The sequence below is a fragment of the Brassica napus genome, unplaced genomic scaffold (genome assembly GCF_020379485.1).
Source record: "Brassica napus cultivar Da-Ae unplaced genomic scaffold, Da-Ae ScsIHWf_2991;HRSCAF=3778, whole genome shotgun sequence".
In the NCBI taxonomy this organism is placed as follows: domain Eukaryota; kingdom Viridiplantae; phylum Streptophyta; class Magnoliopsida; order Brassicales; family Brassicaceae; genus Brassica; species Brassica napus.
The window spans coordinates 13,738-30,557 of NW_026016239.1; the positions used below are offsets into that span (position 1 = coordinate 13,738).

At 32.7% G+C, this 16,820-nt stretch overlaps 1 protein-coding gene and 3 non-coding genes across 4 annotated transcripts; 2 read left to right on the plus strand and 2 right to left on the minus strand.

Annotated features, from left to right (window-relative positions):
* Positions 1–3,433: 3,433 nt before the first annotated feature.
* On the plus strand, positions 3,434–3,505 carry TRNAT-GGU. The gene has a single exon. It is a non-coding gene; the product is annotated as a tRNA-Thr (tRNA).
* Positions 3,506–5,464: 1,959 nt separating this feature from the next.
* Positions 5,465–5,536, minus strand: TRNAT-GGU. The gene has a single exon. It is a non-coding gene; the product is annotated as a tRNA-Thr (tRNA).
* A 3,543-nt stretch (positions 5,537–9,079) lies between these two features.
* On the minus strand, positions 9,080–9,150 carry TRNAC-GCA. The gene has a single exon. It is a non-coding gene; the product is annotated as a tRNA-Cys (tRNA).
* A 1,804-nt stretch (positions 9,151–10,954) lies between these two features.
* LOC125602804 (DNA-directed RNA polymerase subunit beta'-like) lies at positions 10,955–16,362 on the plus strand. The gene has a single exon (XM_048774208.1). The coding sequence runs from the start codon at positions 12,344–12,346 to the stop codon at positions 14,000–14,002; it is 1,659 nt and encodes a 552-aa protein (XP_048630165.1). The 5' UTR covers positions 10,955–12,343; the 3' UTR covers positions 14,003–16,362.
* The last annotated feature ends 458 nt before the right edge of the window (positions 16,363–16,820 follow it).

Below are 16,820 nucleotides of genomic sequence, written 5' to 3' on the forward strand. Positions count from 1 at the left end.
CTATCAGATTAGAGGAAAACTAAAACGAGTGGAGGGAAATCCATTAGATTGGATAGGCAGAGAGGGAATTAAATTAATAGTTTTGGAAAGGATCTAAGATACTTTGGATATAGACTCATGAAAGTGTCGGAATGCTCAGACATTCAATCAATATTAGATTAGATGAAGAATTGCCTTTCGTTTTACTTCAAATAAAAATAAAAAACGATAAAAGAAAGAAAAAAGATTATTCTTTCTACATATGAGTCAGATTTTTTGGATACTTCGAAAAGTATCTGTTTACTTGTGTTTACATCTTGTCGATTCTACTAGAAATTCTATAATTAAGAATAACTCAGTATAAGATAAGTGGATTTTTTGGAGTAGTTCATCAATGGTGACCAAATATCTCTCCCTTTTTTTGACTCTGCACCAGTGATTTCACTATTATTAGTGAACAATAATGGAAAAGTTTCTTCATATTCATAGGGGACAGAATTCACATGGATATAGTAAGTCTCGCATGGGCTGGTTTAATGGTAGTTTTTACATTTTCCCTCTCTCTCGTAGTGTGGGGAAGAAGTGGACTCTAGAAGTACTCCTAATTGCGATAATAATCAAACTCTATCAACCTGTATCAATTGTTTTAGTTTTCTAGACCGGCCGGCAATTTTTTTTAAGATCTTTTTTTAGAAATTGGATTTATGTTTTGTTTTATTGACTCATTTTATTTTTTGATATCAGAGTTTATACCGTTAACCATTCATGGGATAACCCCCTTTCGAAATCTCAAGAGGTTTCCATCGAATTCGGATTATCCGTATTAAATGGATCAAACAAACAAATGAAATTGAGAAAGTATGTACATAGATTTCATATTCTATATTAATTTATATTTACATTTATAAAGAAAAAGAGAGATATGGGTGGATTCCTTTATATTAAGATATTTCACTTGTATCTTTATACATTACAATAACCATAATGGCTAGTATGGTAGAAAGAGATCTCTTTCTACCATACTAGCGGGCCCCTTAGGATACTACTGAATCTAATGCATTCCTTTCATTTAAGACGAGAAATTGACATCCTTTTTTGTCATTGATAGTCAAATTGTATTCAAATTAATTATTTTGACTAACCGTTTTTACGTAAATTATAAGCAAAAAAGCAGTAGGAACGAGAATGAAGAGTGCAGTAGCAATAAATGCAAGAATATTGACTTCCATAATTAAATCGTTTATTATTTATTTTTTTTTCTTTGGAATATCTCGGGATTTAATCCCATAGAGATGAGAAATCTTTCGCTTGTAAACTCACTCAGATGAATTAGATTTCGATGATATCGAATGAAAGAAATATCATGAATAACAATATCGGAGCTATAAAATCGATTCATCGTCAAGAATTTAATAGTATAACATAGGAAGATCTTTTATCCACACCGAATACATAATGAGATTCCTGATCCAATAAAAAACTATTTATTTATGATTCTTTTTCACCGCTTTCTTTTCTACAACCTAGTACTTTCCTTGTACAATCATCTGATGAAATATCATAAAAAACCTTTTATACTTCGATTGTTTATAAAAAGAGTTTCTAAAGAACCTTAAATAAACAATAGAAATCAAATAGAGAAAACAAGTACGAAATTTCAATTTGAAATTTTCAAAATTTTGTTTTTGTAAGGGTCTATGATCTTTTTGTAAAACAAAGGAAATGTGATAAAGACGAGTCCCGAAAAAAAAAAACGAAAATATTCCAAAAAATTAACTATATTAAATTTTCTTACGAGTTTTTCTTCGACATCGACTCTAATCTTTAAAAAGAGCATATTCATTAGGGAAGACTAATTTGATCTTTTTTTTTGAAACATCCTCTTTACTTGGTTGGATTCGAACTATTTTCACTTCCTTGACTTCATAGAAACAAAAGTATATATAGGTACTCTTGGCAAACGTATTATACGCTATCCTATTTTATTTTCCTACACGAGTTAATGGGAGATTAATTGACAAAAAGAGGAAACCCCATACAGTATCTCGTTCTTGAAGTGGTGAATGCTCTCAATAATTATAATTATACTAATTTACATATGTCTTTAAATTGGTGCAAAAGAAATACCCCTTTCTTTTGCTTGATGAAAAAAGAAAAATAAAACAAAAAGATAACCGAAACCATTTTGATCCCCTTGCCCAGAAACAAAAAGGGGAGTTTATGTCTTTTTTTTTAATTGAATCCGCCGGGACTGACGGGGCTCGAACCCGCAGCTTCCGCCTTGACAGGGCGGTGCTCTGACCAATTGAACTACAATCCCATGGAAATAAAGCGGGTAGCTTACATATTCCTTCTTATGATTTCATCATAATCATTTCAATTTTAGATTCAAATTAGTGTTTTGTAACAAAGAAAATCACAAGTAATATATTGATATCTATATGGATATCACTAAAGTGATATCAAGGCCGATTACTAGTAATCCTTGCATTATTCTAAAATCGATTGATAATCTATTTTTTATTGTAATTTTTTATGGAAACAAAAAGTAACGAGCCACAAGAAATAAAGAAAAAAGTAAAGTCGAAATATACCCAGATATTTGACTTTTTTCTTACCCTTCTCTGTCAATTATGCAAAACAAAAAAGGTTATGTAGACAGCGAATTATTGGGCCGAGCTGGATTTGAACCAGCGTAGACATATTGCCAACGAATTTACAGTCCGTCCCCATTAACCGCTCGGGCATCGACCCAGGAAGAATCTATTCGAACTTTATGGATAATCCATGATCAACTTCCTTTCGTAGTACCCTACCCCCAGGGGAAGTCGAATCCCCGCTGCCTCCTTGAAAGAGAGATGTCCTGAACCACTAGACGATGGGGGCATACTTGCTCAACCGCCATCATACTATGATCATAGTATGATCAGTTTTTTAAAATTGTCAATATAATCAAATGGTATGACTAGCTTATAAGATTTTTTATTTTTTTCTATAGCATTCTATATCATTTTTTTATTTTACATTTATATTCATATTCTAATCACAATTCTATAAAAAAAATCGATATATTTTCTTTTTATATTTGAAGTGGAAATATGAAAAAAAAAAAAAATCGAAAAAAAGTCTAGTATAAAATCTTTTAAAGAAGTGATTGGTCTGACAGAAAAAAAATAAAAAAGAGGGTTAAGTTTCGTTTTTTTTACTTTACTTAATAGATTGCCTCATCTCATTGTTAAGAAATAGTAGTGTCCCTATCTAACACTAACCCAAGAAAGTCAGACAGAATCCATCTTTCTTCCCTAATTAGACGATGGATTGATAAGTTAAGTTATCGATTCTCGCTTCTAGTTGCGAAATGAGCTACTAACCACTATGCGTCTATTGTATATATATTTAATATATATATATATTTGATTTACCTATCGACTCAGTCAGGAATTAAATCAAGACGGCCCTTTTAACTCAGTGGTAGAGTAACGCCATGGTAAGGCGTAAGTCATCGGTTCAAATCCGATAAGGGGCTTTTACTTTCTTTAACTTTCTATTACTTTCTTTAACTTTCTATATAGGAAAAATTTCATTCGAAAGTCTATAATTTCGAATTTTTTGAATTTCATTCTAATGAATTTCATTTTAATAATAACTAATAATAAAGTGAGAGAGTTTAATAATAACTAATAATAAAGTGAGAGAGTAATTTAGAAAATCAAATTGAACATTTTTATATTATAATACAATGAATAATAATAAGTCGGCTTTTGAATCGCCAAATAGATATTCGTTGTTTCCCTTTTTCGATAGATTAGAAATCAACAAATCCAAAAGAAAAAGTAAGTGGACCTAACCCGTCGAATCATGACTATATCCACTATTCTGATATTCAAATTCGATAGAGATAAAATTGAAACAGTAGATTTGTTTTATTTCATATTTTTTTATTCGGAAATCTGTCGATATCTCTTATTTAATCTTCTTGTTTCTATATTTCATAGGAAATATATTGCGTTCCTGCCTAGAGAAAGAAAGTCTTATTCCAAATTTTTTAATACCTAAAGGGTATTTCAATATCTTGTTTTGATTCCAGAACATAACAAGAGCCTAAATTCTAGTTGTATAAGAATCAAATTGTATTAAGAATCAAAAAATCGAATCATAAAGAATGGCTTCAGATATCAATCAAATATTTCCATATTGATGCTTACAAGATGACAATGTAATGGGATTGAAGGTGTATGTGAGAAAGAAACTCTCATTTACAGTTTGCTATTATTTTATTTAAATATTGTATTGAATTAGATATAAATAATAAATTTTCCCTTTTTTTACCGGCATGGACATGTAGATATCAAATAAAATAGAAAAAAAGATTTCTTTATCTGAGTAATGAGTCATCTGACAATTCATGATTTAGATTCAACTACTTATTAAGAAACTAATAGCAAGGAAAACAATTTGAGTTGATGCGTTTACCTAAGTAAGGACCAATAAAATCAAATATTTTGATCTTCGAAACCAATTAAATGAAATTCTAAAGGTTAAATTTTATGGGGCAGTGCGCGAGAAATCAAATCATAAATAAATGATAGAATTTTGAGCGTCCTGAACATAATATATAACATTAAGATATAATTTAAATGTTTGAAGTAGATGAATAGGATGAATGTCTTACTTAGGTAAATTTATTGATTATTTGATATTCTGGTTACGGAGGGAGAATTGGTCTGGCTCTTTACTTTTTTATTTTATTGGTTCACAGGTGCGGTAATTTATTATTTATATCTATTCAGATATTTAAATAAAATAATAGAAACTGTAAATAGAGTTTCTTTCATACTGTTCAATTTAGATTGTATCTTTAAATCAATATTGATTGAATTCTTTAAGATTTTTTGATTCTTAATCAATTTGATTCTTATACAATAGGGCAGTTCTGGAATCAAAACAAGATATGAAATACCCTTTAGGTATTAAAAATTTGGAATAAGACTTTCTTTCTCTAGGCAGGAACGCAATATTTTCCTATGAAATATAGAAACAAGAAGATTAAATAAGAGATATCGACAGATTTCCGAATAAAAAATATGAAATAAAACAAATCTACTGTTTCAATTTTATCTCTATCGAATTTGAATATCAGAATAGTGGATATAGTCATGATTCGACGGTTAGGTCCACTTACTTTTTCTTTTGGATTTGTTGATTTCTAATCTATCGAAAAAGGGAAACAACGAATATCTATTTGGCGATTCAAAGCCGACTTATTATTATTCATTGTATTATAATATAAAAATGTTCAATTTGATTTTCTAAATTACTCTCTCACTTTATTATTAGTTATTATTAAACTCTCTCACTTTATTATAGTTATTATAAAATGAAATTCATTAGAATGAAATTCAAAAAATTCGAAATTATAGACTTTCGAATGAATTTTTCCTATATAGAAAGTTAAAGAAAGTAATAGAAAGTTAAAGAAAGTAAAAGCCCCTTATCGGATTTGAACCGATGACTTACGCCTTACCATGGCGTTACTCTACCACTGAGTTAAAAGGGCCGTCTTGATTTAATTCCTGACTGAGTCGATAGGTAAATCAAATATATATATATATTAATATATATACAATAGACGCATAGTGGTTAGTAGCTCATTTCGCAACTAGAAGCGAGAATCGATAACTTAACTTATCAATCCATCGTCTAATTAGGGAAGAAAGATGGATTCTGTCTGACTTTCTTGGGTTAGTGTTAGATAGGGACACTACTATTTCTTAACAATGAGATGAGGCAATCTATTAAGTAAAGTAAAAAAAACGAAACTTACCCTCTTTTTTATTTTTTTTCTGTCAGACCAATCACTTCTTTAAAGATTTTATACTAGACTTTTTTTCGATTTTTTTTTTTTTTTCATATTTCCACTTCAAATATAAAAAGAAATATATCGATTTTTTTATAGAATTGTGATTAGAATATGAATATAAATGTAAAATAAAAAAATGATAGAATGCTATAGAAAAAAATAAAAAATCTTATAAGCTAGTCATACCATTTGATTATATTGACAATTTTAAAAAACTGATCATACTATGATCATAGTATGATGGCGGTTGAGCAAGTATGCCCCCATCGTCTAGTGGTTCAGGACATCTCTCTTTCAAGGAGGCAGCGGGGATTCGACTTCCCCTGGGGGTAGGGTACTACGAAAGGAAGTTGATCATGGATTATCCATAAAGTTCGAATAGATTCTTCCTGGGTCGATGCCCGAGCGGTTAATGGGGACGGACTGTAAATTCGTTGGCAATATGTCTACGCTGGTTCAAATCCAGCTCGGCCAATAATTCGCTGTCTACATAACCTTTTTTTGTTTGCATAATTGACAGAGAAGGGTAAGAAAAAAGTCAAATATCTGGGTATATTTCGACTTTACTTTTTTCTTTTTTTCTTGTGGCTCGTTACTTTTTGTTTCCATAAAAAATTACAATAAAAAATAGATTATCAATCGATTTTAGAATAATGCAAGGATTACTAGTAATCGGCCTTGATATCACTTTAGTGATATCCATATAGATATCAATATATTACTTGTGATTTTCTTTGTTACAAAACACTAATTTGAATCTAAAATTGAAATGATTATGATGAAATCATAAGAAGGAATATGTAAGCTACCCGCTTTATTTCCATGGGATTGTAGTTCAATTGGTCAGAGCACCGCCCTGTCAAGGCGGAAGCTGCGGGTTCGAGCCCCGTCAGTCCCGGCGGATTCAATTAAAAAAAAGACATAAACTCCCCTTTTTGTTTCTGGGCAAGGGGATCAAAATGGTTTCGGTTATCTTTTTGTTTTATTTTTCTTTTTTCATCAAGCAAAAGAAAGGGGTATTTCTTTTGCACCAATTTAAAGACATATGTAAATTAGTATAATTATAATTATTGAGAGCATTCACCACTTCAAGAACGAGATACTGTATGGGGTTTCCTCTTTTTGTCAATTAATCTCCCATTAACTCGTGTAGGAAAATAAAATAGGATAGCGTATAACGTTTGCCAAGAGTACCTATATATACTTTTGTTTCTATGAAGTCAAGGAAGTGAAAATAGTTCGAATCCAACCAAGTAAAGAGGATGTTTCAAAAAAAAGATCAAATTAGTCTTCCCTAATGAATATGCTCTTTTAAAGATTAGAGTCGATGTCGAAGAAAACTCGTAAGAAAATTTAATATAGTTAATTTTTTGGAATATTTTCGTTTTTTTTTTTCGGGACTCGTCTTTATCACATTTCCTTTGTTTTACAAAAGATCATAGACCCTTACAAAAACAAAATTTTGAAAATTTCAAATTGAAATTTCGTACTTGTTTTCTCTATTTGATTTCTATTGTTTATTTAAGGTTCTTTAGAAACTCTTTTTATAAACAATCGAAGTATAAAAGGTTTTTATGATATTTCATCAGATGATTGTACAAGGAAAGTACTAGGTTGTAGAAAAGAAAGCGGTGAAAAAGAATCATAAATAAATAGTTTTTTATTGGATCAGGAATCTCATTATGTATTCGGTGTGGATAAAAGATCTTCCTATGTTATACTATTAAATTCTTGACGATGAATCGATTTTATAGCTCCGATATTGTTATTCATGATATTTCTTTCATTCGATATCATCGAAATCTAATTCATCTGAGTGAGTTTACAAGCGAAAGATTTCTCATCTCTATGGGATTAAATCCCGAGATATTCCAAAGAAAAAAAATAAATAATAAACGATTTAATTATGGAAGTCAATATTCTTGCATTTATTGCTACTGCACTCTTCATTCTCGTTCCTACTGCTTTTTTGCTTATAATTTACGTAAAAACGGTTAGTCAAAATAATTAATTTGAATACAATTTGACTATCAATGACAAAAAAGGATGTCAATTTCTCGTCTTAAATGAAAGGAATGCATTAGATTCAGTAGTATCCTAAGGGGCCCGCTAGTATGGTAGAAAGAGATCTCTTTCTACCATACTAGCCATTATGGTTATTGTAATGTATAAAGATACAAGTGAAATATCTTAATATAAAGGAATCCACCCATATCTCTCTTTTTCTTTATAAATGTAAATATAAATTAATATAGAATATGAAATCTATGTACATACTTTCTCAATTTCATTTGTTTGTTTGATCCATTTAATACGGATAATCCGAATTCGATGGAAACCTCTTGAGATTTCGAAAGGGGGTTATCCCATGAATGGTTAACGGTATAAACTCTGATATCAAAAAATAAAATGAGTCAATAAAACAAAACATAAATCCAATTTCTAAAAAAAGATCTTAAAAAAAATTGCCGGCCGGTCTAGAAAACTAAAACAATTGATACAGGTTGATAGAGTTTGATTATTATCGCAATTAGGAGTACTTCTAGAGTCCACTTCTTCCCCACACTACGAGAGAGAGGGAAAATGTAAAAACTACCATTAAACCAGCCCATGCGAGACTTACTATATCCATGTGAATTCTGTCCCCTATGAATATGAAGAAACTTTTCCATTATTGTTCACTAATAATAGTGAAATCACTGGTGCAGAGTCAAAAAAAGGGAGAGATATTTGGTCACCATTGATGAACTACTCCAAAAAATCCACTTATCTTATACTGAGTTATTCTTAATTATAGAATTTCTAGTAGAATCGACAAGATGTAAACACAAGTAAACAGATACTTTTCGAAGTATCCAAAAAATCTGACTCATATGTAGAAAGAATAATCTTTTTTCTTTCTTTTATCGTTTTTTATTTTTTTTTGAAGTAAAACGAAAGGCAATTCTTCATCTAATCTAATATTGATTGAATGTCTGAGCATTCCGACACTTTCATGAGTCTATATCCAAAGTATCTTAGATCCTTTCCAAAACTATTAATTTAATTCCCTCTCTGCCTATCCAATCTAATGGATTTCCCTCCACTCGTTTTAGTTTTCCTCTAATCTGATAGGTAAAACTTTAGGTTAGAGAATAGAACCTCGAGAGCCAGGGGCTTAGAATCACGAAAAGAAAGTATCAAGAGTCTTTTCCTACGTTTGTTATAGTTTTATAACAGGAGATTTCAAGTCTCCTGTTGAGGCGGCACCCGGATTTGAACTGGGGAAAAAGGATTTGCAGTCCCCCGCCTTACCACTCGGCCATGCCGCCAAAATGATTTGTACTAGATTCAAATTTTCTCTTGTTTTTTTTTCAACTCCGAAAAAAATATAGATTTTCAGTCACAAAATATAGAATCTAGTACAAATCAGAACCATTAACTATTGACTGTAAATTCATGACCTTTTTTGAATTCAAATTTACATTTTTTATTTCTAATAATATAAGATAAGAAAATCATTAGAAATAGATTTATAACTAATCTATTTTGAGTTTTTTCAATTAAAAAGAAATCTTCTTCCATTTGAATTATAACACTAATAATGAGTATATGTAAACCCCAGAATCAGAACATACGTTACCTTGTATAGCTCTATAATGGGGTATTTTATCTCTCTAGGGATGCTTTTGAGGAGTAATTCTCAATAAATTTTTGTATTGAAATTTTTCATTGAATACATTGAAAAAAATTTTTAATTTTTGGTAGAGCACAGCATGTGCTGTTCCAAATAGAACTGTACCACAATAAAAGAAGAAAAAGAGACATATATATATACCTGTGCATTCTTTTTTATTTTAATTATTATTAAAATAAATAAAAAAAAAATACGTTTTCTTACCTACTTCAATTCAATGATATTCTAAATATTCTATTCAAAATAGGTAAAAATCCATCTTTTTTCTGCAACTATTTTTTTGAACAATGAAATACAAATACATGAAAAAGTAAAGTGTTTAAAAAAAAGTTTTCTATTTCTTATATGTTTATCTGCTCGAACAGATCCTATCATGAATACCGTTTTTTATGGTATGCGATCGAATTGGAATATGTAATATCATAGGTGAAAATGAAATTACTTTTTTTCTAGTCGTTACAAAACTCCATAAGTTCCAGCGGTATTTCTAAATTCTGTTCCATTCGGATCTCTTTCTTATAAAAAAAATTCCAATTGAATCTAGTCTCCGTTCATACGGATTTCATACATTCCATATATCTTGGAGTTGGATAAAATTTCATGTGATTCAGTAAACAGAATAGAAATTCCATTATTGCTAGATCGAATTCTATCTATATGATTCGGTGAAGAATGAGATATGGGATTTTTAAAATAAACGGATAAATGATAAATTCAAAAAAGATGCTCGGGGATGGAAAAGAGGGAACATCTACAATACCCGGATTTAATCAGATACAATTTGAAGGGTTTTATCGGTTTATTGATCAGGGTTTAATAGAAGAACTTTCGCAATTTCCAAAAATTGAAGATATAGATCACGAAATTGAATTTCAATTATTTGTGGAAACATATCAATTGGTAGAACCTCTGATAAAAGAACGAGATGCTGTCTATGAATTACTTACATATTCTTCTGAATTATATGTATCCGCGGGATTAATTTGGAAAACCAATAGGAATATGCAAGAACAAAGAATTTTTATTGGAAACATTCCTTTAATGAATTCCCTTGGAACTTCTATAGTAAACGGAATATACCGAGTTGTGATCAATCAAATATTACAAAGTCCTGGTATCTATTACCAGTCAGAATTGGATCATAACGGGATTTCGGTCTATACCGGCACCATAATATCAGATTGGGGGGGCAGGCTAGAATTAGAGATTGATAAAAAAGCAAGAATATGGGCTCGTGTGAGTAGGAAACAGAAAATATCTATTCTAGTTCTATCATCAGCTATGGGTTCGAATCTAAGAGAAATTCTAGAGAATGTTTGCTACCCTGAAATTTTCTTATCTTTCTTAACCGATAAGGAGAAAAAAAAAATTGGGTCAAAAGAAAATGCTATTTTGGAGTTTTATCAACAATTTTCTTGTGTAGGTGGGGATCCAACAAGAGATGCTTACTTATAAATCTGATCATATTAGAGCTCGCCAAGAAGTACTTGGTACCACTATCATTGGAGGAACAATACCTAAACCAGAAGATGCTCCAGAATCTTTTCGATTACTTGTTCGAGAACTACGATCTTTGGCTCTGGAACTGAATCATTTCCTTGTATCTGAGAAGAATTTCCAGATTAATAGGAAGGAAGTTTAATCGGAATGAATCACAAAATTTCTTATATGATCGATCGGTATAAACATCAACAACTCCGAATTGGATTAGTTTCTCCTCAGCAAATAAGTGCTTGGGCCACTAAAAAAATACCTAATGGAGAGATAGTTGGAGAGGTGACAAAACCCTATACTTTTCATTACAAAACCAATAAACCGGAAAAAGATGGATTATTTTGTGAAAGGATTTTTGGGCCTATAAAGAGTGGAATTTGCGCTTGTGGAAATTATCGAGTGATCGGAGATGAAAAAGAAGACTCGCAATTTTGTGAACAATGTGGAGTTGAATTTGTTGATTCTCGGATACGAAGATATCAAATGGGATACATAAAACTGACATGTCCTGTAACTCATGTATGGTATTTGAAACGTCTTCCTAGTTATATTGCGAATCTTTTAGATAAACCTCTTAAAGAATTAGAAGGTCTAGTATACTGCGATGTGTGATTTGATCGAAATTTTTATTTTTAAGAATGATAAACTCTCATCCCCTTCAATCAATTTGGGATGCCCTCGATCTGACATGTCTCTTGAAAAGAGTAACATGAAGCTCAGACTTGTGGGTGTATTCAATACTCCCAAATAACAAGGGCGATTGGTCTATGGTCGATTCAGTAAAAAAAAAGTACTTCAAATTGATAGTCGTACCTCGTGAAAAGAAGACCTTTTTTTGTCGAATTAAGCATTCCCTTATCTTTCTAAACGAAAAGAAATTTGGTTTTTTATATTGAAGTAAACAAATATGTCATGGTTGGAGAAGTCTATACATCGCATATAAGCTTTAAGAATATTGTGGCATAACCATCGAGGTAACGCAGGACCTAAAAGATCGAATGGAACAATACATAGACAAATAAATCCCGTATGAATTCTAAGGCATTCCTTTCACTTAAGGTAAAAAGTATTCCGGCATTCGAAGGGAAGTAGACTACTCAAGAATTTGACATTTTTTTCTGTCGTAATTTTGAATTCACTAAAGAATCTAAATAGAAATCAAAGAAGAATTAATTGAATCAATGAAATGGTGGTTGGTTTGCACTGAGAACTTGAGTAAGGCGTAGATTCTTTTTGGGTTTTCACTTGATTTTATAAAATACAATTGGAAAGTGCGACCCCTTTCTTTATCTTTATTTGATATAACTACTTGAGCCGGATGAGAGGAAACTTTCATGTCCGGTTTTGAGGGGGGGAGATCATATAGTGGACCCTATCCCAATTTTTCTTTTGCTAGGCCCATAACGAAAAAACCTACTTTCTTACGATTACGAGGTTCATTTGAATATGAAATTCAATCCTGGAAATACAGCATCCCACTTTTTTTTACTACTCAAGGTTTCGATATATTTAGAAATCGAGAAATTTCTACTGGGGCGGGTGCTATCCGAGAACAATTAGCCGATTTAGATTTGCGAATTATTATAGAAAATTCGTTGGTAGAATGGAAACAATTAGGAGAAGAAGGTCCCACGGGGAATGAATGGGAAGATCGAAAAATTGTAAGAAGAAAAGATTTTTTAGTTAGACGTATGGAATTAGCTAAGCATTTTATTCGAACAAATATAGAACCGGAATGGATGATTTTATGTCTCTTACCGGTTCTGCCTCCCGAGTTGAGACCCATCATTCAGATAGAAGGGGGTAAACTGATGAGTTCAGATATTAATGAACTCTATAGAAGAGTTATCTATCGGAACAATACTCTTACTGATCTATTAACAACAAGTAGATCTACACCAGGGGAATTAGTAATGTGTCAGGAAAAATTGGTACAAGAAGCCGTGGATACACTTCTTGATAATGGAATCCGTGGACAACCCATGAGGGATGGTCATAATAAGGTTTACAAGTCATTTTCAGATGTAATTGAAGGAAAAGAGGGAAGATTTCGCGAGACTCTGCTTGGCAAACGGGTCGATTATTCGGGGCGTTCGGTGATTGTCGTTGGACCCTCACTTTCATTACATCGCTGTGGATTGCCTCGCGAAATAGCAATAGAGCTCTTCCAGACATTTGTAATTCGTGGTCTAATTAGACAACATCTGGCTTCGAACATAGGAGTTGCTAAGAGTCAAATTCGTGAAAAAAAGCCGATTGTCTGGGAAATCCTTCAAGAAGTTATGCAGGGGCATCCCGTATTACTGAATAGAGCACCTACTCTACATAGATTAGGCATACAGTCATTCCAACCCATTTTAGTGGAAGGACGCACTATTTGTTTACATCCATTAGTTTGTAAGGGGTTCAATGCAGACTTTGATGGGGATCAAATGGCTGTTCATGTGCCTTTATCTTTAGAAGCTCAAGCAGAGGCTCGTTTACTTATGTTTTCTCATATGAATCTCTTATCTCCAGCTATTGGAGATCCCATTTCTGTACCGACTCAAGATATGCTGATTGGACTCTATGTATTAACGAGCGGCACTCGTCGAGGTATTTGTGCAAACAGATATAATCCATGTAATCGAAAAAACTATCAAAATGAAAGAATTTACGAAACAAACTATAAGTATATGAAAGAACCCTTTTTTTGCAATTCCTATGATGCAATTGGAGCTTATCGGCAGAAAAGAATCAATTTAGATAGTCCTTTGTGGCTTCGGTGGCAATTAGATCAACGCGTTATTGCTTCAAAAGAAGTTCCTATCGAAGTTCACTATGAATCTTTTGGTAACTATCATGAGATTTATGCACACTATCTGATAGTAAGAAGTGTAAAAAAACAAACTTTTTGTATATATATTCGAACCACAGTTGGTCATATTTCTTTTTATCGAGAAATCGAGGAAGCTATACAAGGTTTTTCTCAAGCTTGTTCATATGATACCTAATAATATGGTATTCATAAAAAAGAATTATAGGACACCCGTGTGAATTCGGACCTCTCCGAGTCAACTCGGACATAGTTCCTGACCTAAAAAATCAAGATCGAGAAAAGGAAGTTTTGCAATCATTGACTCAAACTCATTGTCGAATCCCATTCAGCAGAATATGGAGGTACTTATGGCGGAACGGGCCAATCTGGTATTTCACAATAAAGTGATAGATGGAACTGCTATTAAACGACTTATTAGCCGATTAATAGATCACTTCGGGATGGCATATACATCACACATCCTAGATCAAGTAAAGACTCTGGGTTTCCAGCAAGCAACTGCTACATCCATTTCATTAGGAATTGATGATCTTTTAACGATACCTTCTAAGGGCTGGCTTGTCCAAGATGCTGAACAACAAAGTTTGATTTTGGAAAAACACCATCATTATGGGAATGTACATGCGGTAGAAAAATTACGCCAATCTATTGAGATATGGTATGCTACAAGTGAATATTTGCGACAGGAAATGAATCCTAATTTTAGGATGACGGACCCTTTCAATCCAGTCCATATGATGTCTTTTTCGGGAGCTAGAGGAAATGCATCTCAAGTACATCAATTAGTAGGTATGAGAGGATTAATGTCGGATCCCCAAGGACAAATGATTGATTTACCTATTCAAAGCAATTTACGCGAAGGACTGTCTTTAACAGAATATATTATTTCTTGCTATGGAGCCCGTAAAGGAGTTGTAGATACTGCGGTCCGCACATCAGATGCTGGATATCTTACGCGTCGACTTGTTGAAGTAGTTCAACATATTGTTGTACGTCGAACGGATTGTGGCACTATCCGAGGGATTTCTGTGAGTCCTCGAAATAAAAGTCGGATGATGTCAGAAAGAATTTTTATCCAAACATTAATTGGTCGTGTCTTAGCAGACGATATATATATAGGTTCCCGATGTGTCGCCTTTCGAAATCAAGATCTTGGGATTGGACTTGTCAATCGATTCATAACCTTTGGAACACAATCAATATCTATTCGAACTCCCTTTACTTGTCGGAGTACATCTTGGATCTGTCGATTATGTTATGGCCGGAGTCCCACTCATGGTGACCTAGTTGAATTGGGGGAAGCTGTAGGTATTATTGCGGGTCAATCTATTGGCGAACCGGGGACTCAACTAACATTAAGAACTTTTCATACCGGTGGAGTATTTACAGGAGGTACTGCCGAACATGTACGAGCCCCTTATAATGGAAAAATCAAATTTAATGAGGATTTGGTTCATCCTACACGTACACGTCACGGGCATCCTGCCTTTCTATGTTATATAGACTTGTCTGTAATTATTGAGAGCGAAGATATTATACATAGCGTGACTATTCCACCAAAAAGTTTTCTTTTAGTTCAAAATGATCAATATGTGGAATCAGAACAAGTGATTGCTGAGATTCGCGAGGGAACATCCACTTTTCATTTTAAAGAGAGGGTTAGAAAATATATTTATTCTGACTCCGAGGGCGAAATGCATTGGAGTACTGATGTATCCCATGCACCCGAATTTACATATAGTAATGTCCATCTTTTACCAAAAACAAGTCATTTATGGATATTATCAGGAGGTTCTTGTGGATCTAGTCTAATTCTTTTTTCGATCCACAAAGATCAAGATCAAATGAACATACCCTTTCTTTCCGTCGAAAGAAAATCTATTTCTAGCCTCTCAGTGAATAATGATCAAGTGAGCAAAAAATTTTTCAGTTCAGATTTTTCTGATAAAAAAAAATCTGGGATTCCCAATTATTCAGAATTGAATGGAATCGTAGGTACTAGTCATTATAATTTCATATATTCTGCTATTTTTCATGAGAATTCGGATTTATTAGCAAAAAGGCGAAGAAATAGATTTCTCATTCCATTCCAATCGATTCAAGAGCAAGCGAAAGAGTTCATACCACATTCAGGTATCTCGATTGAAATACCCATAAATGGTATTTTCCGTAGAAACAGTATTTTTGCTTTTTTGATGATCCTAGATACAGAAGAAAGAGTTCCGGAATTCTTAAATATGGAACTCTAAAGGCGGACTCAATCGTCCAAAAAGAGGATATGATTGAGTATCGAGGAGTCCAAAAATTTAAGACAAAATACGAAATGAAAGTAGATCGCTTTTTTTTCATTCCTGAGGAAGTGCATATTTTACCCGAATCCTCCGCCATAATGGTACAGAACTATAGTATCATTGGAGTCGATACACGAATCACTTTAAATATAAGAAGCCAAGTCGGCGGGTTGATCCGAGTGGAGAGAAAAAAAAAAAGGATTGAACTCAAAATATTTTCGGGGGATATCCATTTTCCGGACAAGACAGATAAGATATCCCGACATAGTGGCATCTTGATACCGCCAGGAAGGGGAAAAACAAACTCTAAAGAATCAAAAAATTTAAAAAATTGGATTTATGCCCAACGGATCACACCAACCAAGAAAAAGTTTTTTGTTTTGGTGCGGCCCGTAGCTACCTATGAGATAATGGACAGTATAAATTTAGCAACACTCTTCCCACAAGATCTCTTTCGGGAAAAGGATAATATTCAACTTCGAGTTTTCAACTATATCCTTTATGGAAATGGTAAACCAACTCGAGGAATTTCTGACACAAGTATTCAATTGGTTCGCACTTGTTTAGTCTTGAATTGGGACCAAGACAACAAAAATTCTTCCCTCGAGGAGGTCCGCGCTTTCGTTGTTGAAGTAAGTACAAAGGGTTTGATTCGAGATTTCATAAGAATTTGCTTAGGAAATCCCCATATTTCGTATATAA

Excerpts from the sequence above, each read along its gene's own strand:
- LOC125602804 (XM_048774208.1), top strand. The coding sequence starts at position 12,344 with ATGTCCGGTTTTGAGGGGGGGAGATCATATAGTGGACCCTATCCCAAT.